At 52.8% G+C, this 17,743-nt stretch overlaps 10 protein-coding genes across 10 annotated transcripts; 6 read left to right on the plus strand and 4 right to left on the minus strand.

Annotated features, from left to right (window-relative positions):
* Positions 1–144: 144 nt before the first annotated feature.
* On the minus strand, positions 145–1,200 carry PV08_07676 (uncharacterized protein; the record flags this gene model as incomplete). The annotated part of the gene is made up of 1 exon (XM_016382005.1): positions 145–1,200. The coding sequence occupies one exon, from the start codon at positions 1,198–1,200 to the stop codon at positions 145–147; it is 1,056 nt and encodes a 351-aa protein (XP_016235107.1).
* Positions 1,201–1,878: 678 nt separating this feature from the next.
* On the plus strand, positions 1,879–3,506 carry PV08_07677 (uncharacterized protein; the record flags this gene model as incomplete). Its single annotated transcript, XM_016382006.1, has 2 exons — positions 1,879–2,092; positions 2,140–3,506. 2 exons carry the CDS (start codon positions 1,879–1,881, stop codon positions 3,504–3,506), a joined length of 1,581 nt encoding a protein of 526 aa, XP_016235108.1.
* Positions 3,507–3,995: 489 nt separating this feature from the next.
* Positions 3,996–5,551, plus strand: PV08_07678 (methylthioadenosine phosphorylase; the record flags this gene model as incomplete). Its single annotated transcript, XM_016382007.1, has 4 exons — positions 3,996–4,035; positions 4,306–4,815; positions 5,019–5,167; positions 5,306–5,551. The coding sequence occupies 4 exons, from the start codon at positions 3,996–3,998 to the stop codon at positions 5,549–5,551; spliced, it is 945 nt and encodes a 314-aa protein (XP_016235109.1).
* A 1,232-nt stretch (positions 5,552–6,783) lies between these two features.
* PV08_07679 (uncharacterized protein) lies at positions 6,784–8,887 on the plus strand (the record flags this gene model as incomplete). The annotated part of the gene is made up of 12 exons (XM_016382008.1): positions 6,784–6,846; positions 6,900–6,927; positions 6,981–7,042; positions 7,105–7,295; positions 7,380–7,808; positions 7,865–7,916; positions 7,975–7,984; positions 8,036–8,165; positions 8,215–8,354; positions 8,407–8,520; positions 8,574–8,679; positions 8,734–8,887. The coding sequence occupies 12 exons, from the start codon at positions 6,784–6,786 to the stop codon at positions 8,885–8,887; spliced, it is 1,479 nt and encodes a 492-aa protein (XP_016235110.1).
* Positions 8,888–9,412: 525 nt separating this feature from the next.
* On the plus strand, positions 9,413–10,315 carry PV08_07680 (uncharacterized protein; the record flags this gene model as incomplete). The annotated part of the gene is made up of 1 exon (XM_016382009.1): positions 9,413–10,315. The coding sequence occupies one exon, from the start codon at positions 9,413–9,415 to the stop codon at positions 10,313–10,315; it is 903 nt and encodes a 300-aa protein (XP_016235111.1).
* Positions 10,316–10,488: 173 nt separating this feature from the next.
* On the minus strand, positions 10,489–11,454 carry PV08_07681 (uncharacterized protein; the record flags this gene model as incomplete). The annotated part of the gene is made up of 1 exon (XM_016382010.1): positions 10,489–11,454. The coding sequence occupies one exon, from the start codon at positions 11,452–11,454 to the stop codon at positions 10,489–10,491; it is 966 nt and encodes a 321-aa protein (XP_016235112.1).
* Positions 11,455–11,601: 147 nt separating this feature from the next.
* PV08_07682 (uncharacterized protein) lies at positions 11,602–11,847 on the minus strand (the record flags this gene model as incomplete). The annotated part of the gene is made up of 1 exon (XM_016382011.1): positions 11,602–11,847. The coding sequence occupies one exon, from the start codon at positions 11,845–11,847 to the stop codon at positions 11,602–11,604; it is 246 nt and encodes an 81-aa protein (XP_016235113.1).
* Positions 11,848–12,095: 248 nt separating this feature from the next.
* PV08_07683 (uncharacterized protein) lies at positions 12,096–13,141 on the plus strand (the record flags this gene model as incomplete). The annotated part of the gene is made up of 2 exons (XM_016382012.1): positions 12,096–12,145; positions 12,202–13,141. 2 exons carry the CDS (start codon positions 12,096–12,098, stop codon positions 13,139–13,141), a joined length of 990 nt encoding a protein of 329 aa, XP_016235114.1.
* Positions 13,142–13,893: 752 nt separating this feature from the next.
* On the plus strand, positions 13,894–15,665 carry PV08_07684 (uncharacterized protein; the record flags this gene model as incomplete). The annotated part of the gene is made up of 2 exons (XM_016382013.1): positions 13,894–15,035; positions 15,098–15,665. The coding sequence occupies 2 exons, from the start codon at positions 13,894–13,896 to the stop codon at positions 15,663–15,665; spliced, it is 1,710 nt and encodes a 569-aa protein (XP_016235115.1).
* Positions 15,666–15,727: 62 nt separating this feature from the next.
* Positions 15,728–16,973, minus strand: PV08_07685 (uncharacterized protein; the record flags this gene model as incomplete). The annotated part of the gene is made up of 4 exons (XM_016382014.1): positions 15,728–15,829; positions 15,888–16,127; positions 16,183–16,807; positions 16,933–16,973. The coding sequence occupies 4 exons, from the start codon at positions 16,971–16,973 to the stop codon at positions 15,728–15,730; spliced, it is 1,008 nt and encodes a 335-aa protein (XP_016235116.1).
* Positions 16,974–17,743: the final 770 nt, after the last annotated feature.

Here is a 17,743-nt window from a genome sequence, read left to right on the forward strand (position 1 = left end):
ATAGCTTTTATGGTCATGATTCATGCACGCTTTCCTGGTTGGAGACTATCGACTCTCGTTTTAGCAAGCGAGCAATTTGGTACTCTTGAATTACTGATGCACTGATGGTGATGGTGATGATTATTTACCAGGTTAAGCAGGTAGCTATCTCGTCTTCTCGTCTGATCCTTGCTCCTCCTGCTTCTGTTCAAGTTGCTTTTTCAACTTCTCCCTCTCCTTTCGCTTGACTTTCTTCTCTCGATTTCGTCGCGTGCGTTTCTGACGCTCAAGTTCCTCGGCCTTTTCAGCCTTCAAGGCCATTTCGGCGCGGAGGGCGAGGCGACGACGGTTGAAAATGCGGCGCTTTTTGGATGGTCGAGGTCGAGGTCGTTGAACAACGATCGAGGCTGTTGCGGCGGCGGAAGCAGAAGGCCCTTTTCGCTTTGAATCGATGCCATGGCAAGAAGAAGGTCCAGCCCGAGAGGAAGAAAACGAGGAAGTATCGACGACTGTTGTCCCCTTTGGATTGGAACCGACCTTGAGAGTTGTTGTTGTTGTTGTTGTTGTTGTTGTTACGTGGATACAGCGCCAGGGGAGAGCCGTCCCGGGCCATCTCGTGGAACCCGCGCGCGCGAGAACGTCAGAGGTCGAGAGAGCCGTGTCGGCGTATTGCGATTTCAGCGTCTTCGTCACATCTGCCGGCAGGGACGACGTGAAGTAGTAGTCGTCCCGGCGGTTGGGGCGGACGAAGCCTGCGGTCTCAAGTGATAGAGCCGTCGTCGACTCTGGGAAAAACTCCTCGGGCGGCGGTGTCGCGCTCAGACGGATCGTGGCCTTTTTCGGTTGCGAAGAAGGTTGCGTTGTCGGTGGAGCGGCAGAGGTAAACAGTCGAAATTGGTATTCTGGTTCTGCCTCTGCTTCCGCTTCTTGTTGGTGATCTTCATCGCCGTCGTCGTGGCGGTTGTCGTTGGGTTCGGCTGCATCATCCTGGGCCTGACGGTGGTCTGCTGCATGTTTCTTCTTCGGCCGCTGCTGCTGCTCGGGCTGTGGCGTGATGAAATCATACTCGAAACCGTAGTTGGGTCGAACGGGATCCTCTGTCTCTACGTCGTCTCGGTTGTTGGGAGACGACCTCGACGAAGGCCGCGAGCTGGCTGGGCTGTCATCGTGTCGGAACAGGTCTTCTCTCTTTATTCTTTTTGCTTGCGGGACTTCGAACATGATTCCAGCTTGACACGTCTGCGGAAAGTTACGAGGACGATGACATGAATGCTGAATAGTTCTTGATTGTTGTGGTCGAATAATTCAGCCGCTGATTATGACAAAGATGCCCCCGGACAAAAAAGATTTATTGGTAGCTAAACAGACAGACACTCGGCAAAATTTGAGGCTCTGCCAAAACGAGCACAACCTCGTGGCAGCCACAATTATTTATACTCTGCGCATCAGCACTTGACTTTCAGTTTATCTCTCTACCTTCGAATTCCGTCGCGACAGAGAGAAGACGTCCCCGGAGTGAGATGAGACACAATCTCTGACTTGCTCACTGTTCTCTCAGCGCATCAGGAGGTCGCACTTGGGGCCATGCATCCCACGCTTGTCCAACGCCCCATTTCGGTCAAGTCTGGTCTGCCTGTTTCTGCTCGGCTGCAACAACCTGCAGGACAGAGCCCCGTCCACCCATGCACAGTTGCTTGTGGCTTTCCGCTAAAAGTACTTAGCAGGCCTTCATGGGAAACGCATCACACTGGCAGAACAGAGGCACAGCCTCACACGACACAATGATAATCGTCTGCTGTCCTCCGCTTCTGCTTCTGCTTCTCTCGCAGCTACCTCTCTTTTCTGCACCATTGGCTTGATTGCAAGTGACACAAAACCCTCCCTTATCTCTGCCACACTATGTCTGGTGTCGGCGAGGCTCTCGCCATAGTGAGTTGCGTTGCTGGGCTGATTCAAGCCTATGACGCCGGTGCCCGCATCGTCCGACAAATCAAGGCTCGTCGACAAGCCCACGATGCCCTCCCGCCCACTGATCGCCTTGAAGAAACGATCGAGAACGGCAAGAAAGAGATAGAACAAGTCCTTGCGAAGGGTACATTTGACCAGGGAGACAGTATGACTTGCCTCTGGCTGGCTGAATACTGCTAATGCTCACAACAGCCATCGCGATCATTGCGCTGCTGAAGATAACCGTCGATACTCAAAATGCTCTCTTGGAGGGCCTGGCACAAGCCAGAGTCGACGATAGCATCATCGACTTTGAAGAGTGCATTGATGCCTCAGCCCAGAACCGCCTCAACGCAGTCATTGAACTTCAGAAGCTAGAAAGGCGCATGTTGGCGCAAGAAATAGAGCGGAAGAGACATGTCCTGCAACAACAACAACAGGAAGAAACACCTTCCCAGACGGCACGAGCCAGCGCAACTGCGGTGACCCCTGATCGACAGCCTTCCTCACAACAGCCGAGAGCAGCACAACCAGAGCAACCACCCCCTAGGCCATTGCAGCAAAATGGCAGAAGGTCGAGTGCTTTAGGCAGAATGCTCCGTCGCAGAGAGACCAACTCAGAGATTGACCGGTCATCCCAGGTGACGACTAGTTCCGCAGGGTCTTTGCCAAATGACTCACCTGGACCATCCCAACGAGAAGGCCTGTTTCAACTGCAAGACACTCCTGTCTTGAACAATTCTACCTCTCCGTGGTCCAGCCCTGGTAGTCGATCTTCTGTAGGTACATATGACTCGGCTTTGCAGCCCACGCGCCCACCCACCCGCCTGAACACCGAGCCAGGCCACGTCCCGACTGTTTCGAGACAGTCGACAGCTCTATCCACGATGTCGGCCGTCTCAAGCTTGTCCACGGCGTCTACTGTGTATCCCATCACCAATTTTGGTGGTTTTTGCAAATATGCCCATGACCTTCGCGGAGGGTCTGCCAAGAAGGCATTGTCCCGGATTCTTTTAGGCACATATCATACCGACGTTGCCTACAAATGTGCCAGCACAAAATGCAACTTTGCGGCCAAAGCCCTGAAAAAGAATAATAGCTATGAGATTGATGATCGCATCCGGCAATATGCGGATGGTGTTCGCTATCGGTGGTTATTTCTTGCCAAATCACACGTGCGGCAACAGAGAGACAGCGACCGCTCGTTGTTTCGGTGTATGATATGCACGATGCTGGGTGACGAAGCTGGTCTCTTTGAAGGGAGCAAAAATCTACTCGCACATGTTGCCACCCATCAAGGTGTGTCGCTGGGCGGCACCCAGCTCCAAGGCCCAATGGTCTTCTCCAATCATGGCGCAGCCTCTGCTTCTGAGAACGACTTCGACCTCAGTCTCTCTCAGCCTACGACTTCAACGACAGCCGTGGAACCTCGGCAGCACGGTGCTGCAGTTGTGGTCGCCGCGAGCGTCGCAATGAATAGCACAGTCGAAAGTGCAATGCTGTTGAAAGAGATTGCTCACTCTTCGACCTATGAGCCTTATGATGATGAGGAGAATCCTTGGCTCAGTGAAGGGCGGTAGGGGATGCGTGCTCTTCCGCAATTTCTGGGCTGGGAGGAGGTTTATGAATGCTTATGACAGACTAAGCTTGATACGTATGCAGCACGATGGAGCATGGAGTTCATTGATAGGTCCTGTATATTCAGTGCAATGTTTTATCAACGGCCACTATTGCGCCATTGAATTTTGGCTGGGCGGGAAATCTTCGGAGTAAATTTCCTCCGAAGCGGGATGGTCGATTCTAGGAAGCAGTTGTACCACGTAGTATTTCCGAGTTTTTATGATTGACGAATATCATACGAAAACGCCGACTGTTTTGGTCTTGGTTGTCGTGAATCATCAAAGCCGACTTTGGACCCAGAACCCGTAACATCCTCGATCTATTTTGACAGCTTTTCGCCAGAAATAGACTTTCGACGACGTTGAATATAAAAAGTTTCTGGATCCGTTGTTGGTCAGCATTGAAGCATCTGGCAAAAGCCACATCAAGAGACATCTACATCTAGCACCATGTCTACAGCACAAGAAGACGTGCCCACTAGCTATCCAGGTTCGTACTCTGGTCGCCCCAAGGTCCTTGCCTTTCCTCCTGATGTTCACCCTCTTCACAAAGACCTGCACCCGATTTGATCTTGAGTGTTGTTCCCCTCGAACCGCACGTATTTCGTGCACACTCGGCTTTCAGCTATGATGTTTTTCCCTTTCCAAAAAAAGGGGATTGGAAGTTCCTACGCGGTCCATCATCTATTGGGGGCCGAACGGGGTACTACTACATGACATGGTTTCCTTTTCTGACACGGCTTTTTTCTCTCATCGCCAGGCAAAATCCACATCGCCGTGATCGGCGGCACGGGGCTCGAACACCTCCCTCACTTCCACAAGGCGGCGGTCCTGAACGTCGACACGCCCTGGGGCGCGCCGTCGTCCCCCATCACGGTCCTCGAGCACCCGTCGCCCACGACAGGTAAACCGATCCCCGTGGCGTTCCTCGCTCGCCACGGCGTTCACCACGAGCTCAATCCGTCCGAGATCCCCGTGCGCGCCAACATCGCCGCACTGCGCAAACTCGGCGTCAGGTGCATCATCGCCTTCAGCGCGGCAGGCAGTCTCGCCGAGGAAGTCAAGCCGCGCGACTTCGTGGTGCCGGACCAAGTCATCGACCGTACCAAGGGGATCAGACCGCACACCTTTTTCGAGGATGGGTTCGTGGTCCACGTGCCGTTTGCGGATCCGTTCGACAACCGCGTCGGCGACGTCGTGAGGAAGTGCGGACATAGTCTCGAGGGCGAAGGGGTGGTGTTGCATGATAAGGGTGTAGTTATTGTCATGGGTACGTTTTCCCTTTTCGGTCCTTTTGTCATATGTCGTCCTGTCTTCTTGCATTATCATCGTTGTTGTTTGTGTTTCGAATCTTCTCTCTACGTTGGTGATTTTGAACACTATGAGAACGACACGAAAGGAGAGGAAATAAAGCAAAAGACCGAGATTGCCAGTGGCGAGTGGCGATTGCTAATATGACTTTTCATGACACAGAGGGACCTCAGTTCAGCACCCGCGCCGAATCCAACATGTACCGAAGCTGGGGCGGTACCGTAATCAACATGTCTACATTGCCCGAGGCAAAACTCGCCGCTGAAGCAGAGATTGCATATCAGGTTATCCTGATGAGTACAGACTACGATGTATGTGTGTTCCTGTTCTTGGCCTGATTTTCTACTCCAATCTGGAGACGTCCTTACTCATCCACCGTTGCATTCTATAAATCTCGTCGTGATGTACTCTAGTACTGAATTCAGAGCTAACCGTAATCCACCTCTCAGTGCTGGCATGACTCTGGCGACGTGTCGGTGGAGATGGTCATGGGCCACATGCGCGCCAACGCCCTGAACGCGCGACACTTCATTGCCGCGGTGCTCGATGAGCTTTCGAAGGAAGAACACGAAGATCTGGTGAAGGCGACTCATCTCCAGGGCGCACGGGAGTTCGGTATCAGCACGGCACCCGCCGGTCGGAGTAAACAAGCCACCGAGAAGATGAAGTGGTTGTTTGAGGGATATTTTGAGTGACGAGATGCTCGAGAGGCATTAGATCACCTCCTCTAGTCTGGAAACGGTCTGGCTGGAGATGAAGATGACATGGAGAATTGATAAAATCGAAGACGACATAGACGGATTGCCTGGGTAGCTTTTTTCCCGTTATATCAAAGGTCCTTATCCCAATTTGACGTGGATAATTGAGTTATTCCCCTTCACCCAGTGAGTGGAAATAGTACCCGTACCTACCACACATCCCCTGAACATCAAATATCTGGCTCAGAGGGTTTGCTTTGATAAGGAGTTTGCATCTCCGTGACTGAATGAGACTTATCTAGGTGATGCTCAGTACGATTGCTGGGCCTTCATCAGGTTCCCGACAAAGCTTCGGTCTGGTGAAGGGACCATTCGTCGGCGCCTGGTGCGTGTATAGCCAACATGGCAGATAGTTGGATGTGATGACTCTGCGCCTCCTCTTCTCGAGCTCTGTTCATTGCTCTCCGCAGATGGAAAACCGTATGAAGAGGGCCTCGGACAGTCGACGACCAAGTTCTCGAACCTTTACACGACATACAGCATCCGTCGTTGAGAGGCAGCCTATTGCGCATGTCACAGTACAGATCTAGCTGATGCTCCGAGAATGTGATTCTAGCGTTGAGCATCGGAGATACTTGTTTCCGACTGGTGCAATGGTTTACATGATCGCACGTAGATATAGCGACCATCGGCTCTTCTACTTCTAACTAGTCAGTCAATTAATTCCCTTCACGCCGCTACAACCACAGGAGCTTCGTGGCCCGCTGTCTTCTGCACGATCCGGACCATCAGAGGAATCAACAAATGTGCCTCAGTTACTCGAGTCAACATTGGGTCTTGTCTTAATTAGCTCAGCACAGAGGAACCCTACCCGGAACAAAGTTTTCTTTCTTTTTTCCTCAAGCTGCATGCCCCCTTTTCTCCAGGAAAGAGACCTCAGCCCGAGACTGGATCTCTGGGACGCAACGACGTTGGGCGTTGTTTTGGGACAGCCTTTGAGTCCGGAGTGACAATGAGCCGCAACATCATCCCACAACCTCCAGGCTTCCCCGCAATCCGGGGCATGAACATCCCGTCGACGTGCTGCTTACACGTACCTTTGGATTTCGTTTGTGTTCCAATCAACAGAAGGTCCAGCCATATGGATATGAGTAACATGGCATCCTGTCCTGCCCCCCGTGCTCCAGACTGAGTCTTACATCCTCGTGCACCTGGGCCAAAACAACATCATGGCACGCAGCCGATATAGCATGGGCATTGCCCTTTTTGCTTCCTTGGGCACCTTTCTCTACGTAAGTCGCCGTTGCTACTACTAGCAGAATAATGTTGACACCTATATTGGCAGGGGTACGACACGGGAATCGTGACGACTAGTCTGTAGAGTCTCCTTGAGTCGTGAGTCCGATGAGGCTGACAGAGAACACAGCCATTGCCCACAAAAGCTGGGTTGAGTACATGAACAATCCAGATCCCGGTCTCGTTGGTGCTGTATGTATCATGATCCCGCTCTAGCGAGCTCCTGTGGAGTTATGAATGCTCATTAGAAATAGGTCGGCGCCATCTACACAGCTGGCGAAGCCGTGGGTGCTCTTCTGCAGATCGCCATTGCGGACAGGCTTGGCCGAATCGGCTTCATGGAGTTGTTGTGCGTGATTGTCACGATCGGTTGCATCATCCAGACTGCAGCAGTCAACATCGGGATGCTTCTTGCAGGGCGGGTTCTGACTGGAATAGCTGTTGGGTATGTATGCGTCGATGATGGCCTCACTCGAGTCCAGATTGTTTTACTACTTGGTGGGAAACTGACGACTCCTTACACCGTTAGGGCTCTCTGCGCGACTGTCCCAATTTACCTCTCCGAGATCAGCAATCCCAAGTCACGCGGTTTGATCGGTGGTCTATCCGGGGTTGGTCTCTCCATGGGAATCATGGTCTCCAACTGGGTCGGATACGCTTGCAACTATGCCCCGTACGGAACCTTACAATGGCGTCTCCCACTTGGCCTGCAAATTCCATGGGGAGTCATCATGTTCACAGGTCTTGTAACGTTTATGCCTAATTCACCGCGCCACCTGCTTCGCAAGGGTAAAGTCGAAGAGGCACGCAAAGCTTTTATCAAGATCCGCAGCGATCTAGAATCACGAGAAGCCATTGAAGAGTTTGGTCTTATGAAATCCCAGATCGAATTTGAGCACGAGAGACAGATCCCTTCTTTCGGAGAAGCATTCAAGCTTTACCGCCACCGTGTCTTGGTGTATGTTGTTCTTGTGGACAAACAATTCAAACGACGAGAACGCTCACCTGATTTAGGTCCATTGCAGTCCAAGTCCTGACAGCCGTGACGGGCGTCAATGTTATTCAGGTATGTTAACCCCCCCTAAGTTTGTTGCCGATGCCCTTCGCTGACACATCTTATTCAGTACTATCAAAGTAGGCGACCTTTATTTGAAACGTAAGGAAATACACTCACCACCCAAATAGCGAGTCTATACAAATCTCTGGGCGTCCAAAGCAAAACAGTACTAGCCTTGACGGCAGTTTGGGGTACATGTGCATTTTTGTCGAGCGCCATCTCCATTCGATTCCTCCCAGATGTCTGGGGACGCCGCAAGTGAGTATTATCCACCTGATCTGTATCGGACGTAGCTGATTTTCTGCAGGATGCTTCTTCTCGGCGTGGCATGGACAATTGGCACCGAGATCTATGCCGCTGTGATGCAGCACGTCTATCAAAATACTGATAACCGCGTCGGTAAGGGATTCGCGATCCTCGGCATCTACGTCTTTACCGTCGGATACTGTGAGTATCTCCATGCACCATCGAAGCGTTCCCTGGACTAAGACAACTGCAGACAGCTTGATCAATCCGGTCACATGGCTCTATGGAGCAGAGGTACTGCCCGTGGCTCTGCGCAATAAGATCATGGGCGTAGCAGCTTTTGCTCATTACTCTGTCAACGTGGCCTGTATGTTGTGCTCCCGATAGGTCCAGATTTTTCATGCTGACGGCGGTAAACAGTGACCGAGGCTGGACCCAGCGCATTCAAGAACATCAAAGAGAACTACTACTATGTGTTTGTCGGGTGCTGCTCCGTGTATCTCGTGCTCATCTACCTCTATTTCCCGTAAGTGATGCCACTCCATACGCCTGATAATCTACATGCTTAACAGTTGCGCAGGGAGACCAAGCAGAAGACTCTCGAAGAGATCGCAGCGGCTTTTGGAGATCATGTCGTAGAGGTCGAAGAACATGCTATTCAGTCGGAAAAGGTGGTGTTTGATACCAAGGTCGGAGGCAGTGCTCGTACTGCGCACGTAGAGGATACCGCATAGACTCTGTGCCGAGTTTGCCATCTCTCGCTGTTAGCAACACGCGGTCTGAGAAGCTGGATAGAGTCTGTGCTGGAGGTTTACATAGACAATATGCCGAGCTCCTGGCAGACGGGGCACGCAGTGGTGCAATCTCGGACTCTATTGACCATTTACCTGAATGTCTACATTGTCATATCGAACTACCAGAGAACAAAAATGTCGAATCTGTCTTAAAGCCGCATTAGCACATATCTGCCAGGGCCGTATCTGCCAGGGCCGTATGTCGCACCTTCGGGAGTTCCACCTTGAGATGCGGACGCGGCACAGGATCCACGCCCGGCGGTTTCCTCCTCCGCCCCCTGTCAATGATATACCGACCAAGGGAACAACAATGTCGGCATTGAGTTGCAGAGCAACCGGTCCGGTTTCGCCAGTTTGGAGTATTCTTACCCCTCAAGCCTCGAACTACGGTCGGTTTAAAATTCTCGTTTGTAAAACTTGTCTGTGGTTCTGGCGTGTTTCGTGCTCAAGACTATACAGACCAACATGGCAACGAATGGAGTGAACGGAAACCACGGTGTTGCAGCCAGGCTGAAGGACAACCGCGCGAAAGCGATTGTCGACGCTGCCTATGCCGGCAAATACGCGATTCCGGCCGTCTGCTGCTACAATCTCGAGGCCGTGTTGGCGACGGTGCGAGCTGCCGAAGCCAAGCGATCTCCAGCTCTGATCCAACTGTTTCCCTGGTCGATCGAGTTCGCCGACGGTCTGCTCTTGCACGCCGCCGCCGAGGCTGCGGACAAGGCCACGGTACCAGTCGGCGTGCACATGGACCACGCGCAGTCGCCGGACATCATCAAGCGCTCGGCCGACCTGGGCGGCTACGACGGCATCATGGTCGACATGAGTCACTACGAAAGGGACGAGAACATGCGGCTGAGCAGAGAGCTCGTCGAGTACTGCAACGCTCGAGGCATCGTCACCGAGTGCGAGCCGGGCCGGATAAACGGGACGGAAGACGGCATCGCCGACACGGAGGGCATGGAGGAGATCCTGACGACGCCTGAGCAGGCGGAGGAATTTGTCCGTCTGGGGATAGACTGGCTCGCCCCGGCGTTCGGCAACGTCCACGGGGTCTACGGCCCGAAAGGCCCCCAGCTGGACTTTCCCAGGCTGGCGAGGATTCACGAGCAAGTCGGCGATCGGGTGAGGCTGGTGCTGCACGGGGCACACGAGGACTATTTCAAGGAGGAGCTCCTCAAGAAGTGCATATCGTACGGAATGGCGAAGGTCAACATCAACGGGCCGGTCGCAGCGGCGTGGACGCAGGTGCAAGGGGAGCTGACGGGGAAAGTGCCGTTGACCAAGGTGCTAGAAGAACAGACCAAGGCCATGCAGGCGGTGGTGGAGTACCACATGGATTGGTTGATGTCCACCGGCAAGGCATAGACTGTGCTTTGGTAGACGCTGGACCCATCATAGAAAATAGAGGAATGAAGATCAGGATGACGGTGCGTGAAGCACGTACGCTGACAGCGTAGTCTTCCCGCAAGTATTCATTTCTTCAACACTCTACCACCGGTGTATACATGTCTAGCACGGCCTAGATAACATGTAGCATGCTACAGCCTAGGGGCTTCTTTCATGCTTTCGACATAGTCACGAACCGACTGGACAAAGGAGGTATCCTGCTTCATACCCAATGACAGTCCGAGGCTGTTATCAAAGTCATCTGCCCAAGAGTACAACACCGACTGTAATTCCGGCCGTTCCTCTTCCTGAACAAAAGCCAACTTGTCTTTTCCTCCGACTTCCGCAAGAGCATCCAACATGTCTTGTACTGTCACCGCGAAGCCCGGGACGTTGACCGCTCTCCGATGCGGCTCGAGTGCGTCACATGGCAATTGCACCGTGACGAGTATATTGTGCACCAGTGTCTTGGGAGAGCACATCCAATGGCGCCAGGCACGATCCTTTAACGGTATCACACACGTCTGACCGTTCAAGGGTTCGCGTATGATGCCGGATAAAAACGCTGAGATGGCGGGACTTGGTTTCCCGGGGCGGACAGATATCGTGGGGAAGCGAAGCGAGAAGCCGTTGATCATGCCCCGGCGTGTGAGGTCGTTGATGAGCGTTTCGCATATGACCTTCTGACAGCCGTACGACATCTCTGGAGTTGGGAAATCTGCCTCGGTGACATTGTTCTTGGGTACGGGACTTCCATACACAGCTTCGCTAGAGGCATAGATAACTCGAACCCCGGGACACTTCTTTGCTAGGTTAAACAGCAAAGACCGCGTAGCGTCGACGTTGACACGATATCCAAGCTCCAGGTCAGCTTCGGCCGCCGAGGACATCACGCCGTGGAGAAGGATCGCACAGTCAAGCCCCGACGGGATTAAGGTGGCGGCAGACTCCAGGAGATCTGCTTTGATGCATCTGGCATGCTTAGGATATTTTGACCCGTGCGGAACGGCTGGCTCAACGACATCCGTGAGAATGAGCTGATGTGCTTCGTCGCCGAGGAGTTCCTTGGAGACAATCTGCCCGACAAAACCTGCCGCTCCTGTAACGAGAATGCGCATTATGTGGATGGTGGAATAGACCGTGGTTGGGATTGGCGATGGGAGAATGGACTGTCACCCAGATGAGCTGGTAACGTAAACGCTTGTGCCCAGCTCTATCATCGCTCAAGGCCGCCTAAGAATTCAAACTCGGACCCGGTAATCACATTATACTCCCACCAGTTTAGACCTTGGTTCTTGCGGGATTGCGATTTCTTTAGACTTGCGGATCGTTGGCTCCTGAGTGCCGAGGTGTTCGATGCTGGGACTTGGATGGAGTCCCGACTGGAATGTCAAAGCTGTTACCATGCCGACACCAGGGAGATGACGACCGCCGCCCATGGCAAGAGAAGTCTCGTCCAGACTCTTGCCCAGGAAAAGAGACGTCGTTGTTTCCAAGCTCGCTTTAATCATGTCCCGTACCCGGCGAGATTCCGGGTGAGGCCTTGGTATTGAGTGGCAGATTTACGGTGCTCCGGCGCAAAGCTGGGCCGGGGCTACGGGCTCCGGCAGACTGACGGTACTGCGAAATGACCCTGTTGCATTTCTTGGACGAAATCTTGTACGAGCCCTAAAAGAGTGACGGTACGTGCTAATATCAAAGAGACCACTGTCGAGAGACACGTATCTTCTTCCCACAGACTCAGAGGAGATATCTGAACATGGCCACCGAAACTGTGACTGCTTCAACCCAGGTTTACAGCCCATTCAAGTGAGTCTAACACGCGCGTGAGAGGCATCTGATTATGGTGCTAAGTACGGCAACAGATTGACAGTCTCTGGTGAAGATTGGCTTGACCAGCTCGAGTCTCAAGGCTACGCTGTCGTCAAAGGTGCCATTCCACCGGAACGTGCTCAGTACTACCAACAGAAAGCCATAGAATGGCTTCAGTCCTTTGACCCTGCATTGAACCCAAACGACCCATCCACCTGGAATGCTGCAAACCTCCCGATCCAGACGGAGAGAAATACTTACGAGCATTATTCGGTCGTCCATGAGAAGTTCATGTGGGAAGCTCGCCAGGAGCCCGGTGTCTTGGACGCATTTACCAAAATCTGGGGTACGGACAAGCTGCTGGTCTCGTTTGATTCTTTGAACGTCACCCTTCCTAACCTCAAGCCGGCCCGTGCGCCTTGGCCACATATTGATCAGGCTCCCAGAAAGCGTGGCCTGCACTGTATCCAGGGCATCATCAACTTAAGCCATGCGGGGCCCGAGGATGGCTCTCTTGTGGTCATTCCTGGCTCTTCCAAGCTCGTCGAAGAGTTCTTCGACACAAAGACTGACCCATCGACTTGGCAATGGAAGGATAACGTATATTTCGACGACAAAGACATGGACTTCTTCACCAGCCGCGGCCTGAAGCCGATGAAGGTTCTTGCGGAGCCTGGAGATCTCATCGTCTGGGACTCTCGAACTATTCACTGGGGCGGAGAACCTACACAGAAGAGCAATACGACGCGCACAGTTATATACGCAGCCTATGCGCCCGCTGCATTGGCGTCGAAGGAATCCCAAGCCGAGAAAAGTCGTGTCTTCAGCGTCTATGGAGCGACCACACATTGGCCGCATGATAACATTAAGCTGCGAGACCTGCAAGCAAGCTTGCCGGATGGCACACCCGACCCCCGTCATCGCCCAGAGCCTCTGGAGAAACCTCTCGTCAATGAAAAGGTGCTGCAGCTGGCAGGAGTGAAGCCATACTGATTGTAAAAAGCCCTGAGTCTGGCGGATGGAACCTGTATCATGGAAAAGTGATTGCAGAATGTCTGTATAACTCGACAACAAAATAAAGGTCATGATGCAGCCACGAAACAATGTAATAGTATTGCCATGTACTCGTCACTGCTTTGAGAATGGAGCGGTCGAGCTCCCCTAACGTAGATGTACAGTAGACAAGTGATGCCCCAGCCGAATTATCAATAAGAAGTGAGGTGCAATTTAGCGTTAGCCGAGGTGGAGTCAGACCTACATAAACCGCTCCGCTACGTCGGCCTGAAAAGTCTCTCATTGCACCTTAACCTAACGTTGAAGTAATTCTCGTCAATGGGATCTCGGGAATCCAAGCTCGGCCATGTCTACCGATGGTCAAGATATGTCCGAAGAAGGCGTGACAATGTCTCCGGTCGGACCGCCGAACAAGCGGTCGCGCATCCTGTCCAAAGCGTATGCTTTTCTCTCCAGGAATCTGGTACATCACGTTAACGGGCTAACCTATCTGTTTTTCCGTTAGCTGTGAGACTTGCAAGCAGAAGAAAACAAGATGCGACAGTTGTCGGCCGCATTGTGGCACCTGTCGGCGCATGGGTGAACCAAAAGCGACACGCATGATCATGAAGAGTTCATATGGCTGATTGTCCACAGGAGTCGCCTGCGTCTACCGTGAGAAAGGGCAACCCGGCTTGCGTCCAGGTTATGGCAAGGCCATTGAGCAACGTCTGAGCCTCCTGGAGAGCAGTATGGAGAAAATCCACCAGTCATTTCAGGAAGTCCTCAACCATGTTCGACCCGAAATGGCCGTCCCGACCGCACCCCTTCAGCCATTAGTCGCCGCGACACTCGCACCACAAGGCAATGGGCCTGACCCAGAGATCTGGCCTTCGTCGCAACAAATCGCCGAGGTGCCGTACTTTGCTCCTACTCCGCTGATGGAGCGTTTACCAGGCCCTTTGAGCGTGCCAGCGATGGAAGATGCCAGTAGTGGGTTACCACCCACAGCGGTGCTACATGAGCTTGTCGAGCTGTTCTTTGAATTAGTTCATCCTTGGGCGCCATTGTTCTGCAAGCCAAATTTCACAGCCGGCATGTTTGCACCGGATCGCCAGGTCCTTCTCCACGGCATCGTGGTCGTGTCTTTCCGTTTCTGGAGGAACCCAGCACCGTCTGCCCAGGAGAAGGACAACTTCGTCAAAACATCCCGTGAGCAGGTTTTACTAAAATCCGTAGACACATGTTCCTTGGTTTCAACTCAGGCACTGGCACTCCTGGCCTTGGACGCTATTGGCCAAGGACCCGGTCCACGAACGTTGAACCTGATGAGCATGCTCATAACGGCGGCGCATCAGCTGGGCCTGGCAAAGACTCGTTCTCCGACCACGCCAGAAACGAACACTCCTCTGGTCCGGAACGAAGAACCTCTTGACGGAGCCGACTTCTCCAACATTTCAAAGGAGGAGAAACGGCGTCTTTTTTGGATCATTTACAGCCTCGATCGCTTCTCCAGCGTTGCTCACGGACAGTCCGGAGGCATTGACACAAAGGCGATCAAACTACCATATCCTCTGAACGACGGAGAGTGGAACCAGACAGTGACACCCGAATGGTTTCAGGCCGGGCAACAGACCAAGCCTTCACATGCTTATTGCTCTGCCAGCCTATGGCACCATAACATCGACCTGCTGGCATCGCTGGACCGATCTAATCAGCTGTTGATCCAACCTGTCGATCTATCACTCCCCGCCCACTGTCAGGAGTGGCAGAGCGTCTTCCGACGCCTGGATATCACCATGACTACGTGGTTCGAGAACTTGCCCAAAGACGTCAGGGAACGACCGGCCACTTTCGATCCAATGTGGGTTATGCTGCATGCCACGTTCCAACTGTACGGTTATCCCTTTCTGCCTTTGGTTTGTCCTCGTGAAGACTAACACTGCCGTTTACCAGTGTCAATATTCGAATGTATACAGTTGCCGCTTTCCCATCCACAACTTCGCCTTACCTCAAACCATCTGCTTCGGCCCGCGGGCGGTGTCGTCAGGCTATCAGAACAGTTGCATCGCTAGCGAGCTCTCTCCAGCCACAAGAGTTTGATCGGCTAAACCCAATGTTTGCCTTCGTTGTATGGGTGGCCGCGAGGAGCTTGATCATCCTTTGGACGACCGGCTATGAAAATACCTTTGGGTCCATGCCGGTAGATCTGGAGCCCTTGCTCAGCGTTCTGAGACAGATGTCGACACGATGGATGTGTGCTCAACGGTATGCCGACATCATTCAGCTGATCTTAGACACGAAGAACAATCCTGGCGGGCCTACAGGGCTAGAAATCTTCAACGACACAAGGCGAACATCCTATGGTTTGCAGAATCTTCTTGGGACTTTAGTAGCACACCGAGCACCGGAGTCGTTCTCTAACTCATTTGATTTCCTTGACATGCCGCTTCTGGACCTCGGTGACTTCGGACCTTCACGGATCGGCAACTTCGTGACAGACAACGATGGTGAGTGGTTATGAAACACACGGAAAGACACAGTGGTCTGCACACAGTGACAGTCCTTTTGGTCCACCACAAGCATTCACAATAAATGCGCTTGTTCAGGCACCACGCTGTTCAGCTTTCCCGTCTCCAGCGCCGCTCGGACGTTCCCAATCGTCCAGTCTTCCATCTTGGTCTTGGTCTTGCGTCTCAGTTAGCCAACTAAGGATCTGAGCTGAGGGAACATTGAACAAACATACCTCAACAGTCGATGTGCCCATATGAGGAAGTAGGCAAACATGTGGATTCGAAATTAGACCTGGGTGAATGGCTGGCTCCTGCTGATATACGTCCAACCCGACCGAGCAAACTCTCTCAGAATTCAGTGCCTCGACCAGCGCGTCCTCGTCCATAACACCTCCCCTGGCAGTGTTCACAATCACGATACCAGGCTTCATCTTCCGGAACTCTTGGGTCGAAATCATGTTGCGAGTAGACGACTTGAGAGACTGGGTGAGCGAAATGATCGAATGACACAGGCACCATTCAACGTACGTTAAGCGGAATATTCAGACTGAGGACGTCACTCCGCGCAAGCAGCTCGTCAAAGCCCACGAATTCTGCCCCGGCTGCCATCTCATCACTCAGCTTCGTCCGGTTGTGGTAGATGACATTCATCCCGAATACTTCAGCTTTGACCTTAAGGTTTTGGCCTATACCGCCGAGTCCCAGTATGCCAAGGGTCTTTCCCTGTGGGTCATGCCCCAGGGGCGGAGGCGGGACGGCACCTTTCCAAGTGCCGGTGCGAATTGCCATGATGCCGTTGTTGAAACCACGCAGGGCGGCAAGAATCAGAAACATGGCAGTGTCGGCGGTCGCCTCGTCCACCACTTTGGGGCAGTTGGACACCAAAATTCCGCGAGCAGTGCAAACGGAGACGTCGATGTTGTCGTAACCGGCTCCATTGTGACATATGAACTTCAGACTCTTCGGTAACGCTTCGATCAGCTGTTCATCGTATCTGCCTGTGGTAGCAAGGCTTGAGGGCGCTCGGTCACAGATTGCTACAACGCCATCATGCATTCCACCTATACACTCCTTGATGAACTCGTCTCGGCTGCGAGCGTTGGATGTGACCAACTCCGCCAGGCCGGAGAGGGCGTTCCATGAGTTCTGAGCGCTGCCGGTGGTGCGTTAGACCTGGTCGTCGTCTTGACGTTATGCAGGCGCAAGGGAAAGGGACGGTACTAAGACAGTAACTTGACTGGGGGCTTATGGCATGTGCCGACGGGGACCTATACTTACTGGTCGAGCTTACCCAGCAGCAGAGCCTTGGGTTTCGCCATGACTTGCCTGGACCCCGGACTCTGACTGGTTGGGCGTTCTTGAAGTGTCTGGCCGGGATGGTGACCGGTGTCTTACCGCGTGTCTTCTTATTTGGCTTATCTCGCGGTACGATAGAAGTATATTCGTGCAAAGAAGAATTCCTTGGTGTTCCTTCGGCCCGTTGAAGCGCCGATGGGGAAGCACTGACAGAGTTTTGATACTCGGATGATCAATGTTCCGGTGTGGAATGAAGGGCATCAGTGGCAATCGCCTGATGTTCTCACCTGGCTGTTTCTTCGGGTGGACTGACAAAGCCGCATCTGTCCCTCCGGCTGCGACGATTTTTCAACTCGGATCATCTTGCCGTCACTCTCAGGTCGAGTTTGACCTCTTCCAACGGTGTCAATCGCAGAAATCCATGTCTCAGTAGAAAAGAGACTAGCCTGGAGAAGCGGTACGGATGCGAACAAAGATCTTTTGCGAAATGCTAGTCTTGCGTCAACAATGATACGACTGTAGAGCGTCGCGATGTGCCCATGAGCAATTTCCCTGACTTCGTTACAAGAAGTCGACAAAGCAATCGACGAATCAACAGTTTTCGGGCCCCCAGAACTGGCACGGGGTCTTTGTTTGAATCAAGCTCAAGAATTCCGCAGGCATGGGCTTCTGTTGTTGCGGAGGTGGCTGTCCTGCTCGCCTGGGGAATATCAAGAGCCATTCCCCTATCACCTACTCAATGTTGCTGCCTCCGTCAAGGTCTGAAGATCGAGATGATGCCAGAAGCGCGTGA

Source organism: Exophiala spinifera (genome assembly GCF_000836115.1).
Source record: "Exophiala spinifera strain CBS 89968 unplaced genomic scaffold supercont1.5, whole genome shotgun sequence".
NCBI classification, from domain to species: domain Eukaryota; kingdom Fungi; phylum Ascomycota; class Eurotiomycetes; order Chaetothyriales; family Herpotrichiellaceae; genus Exophiala; species Exophiala spinifera.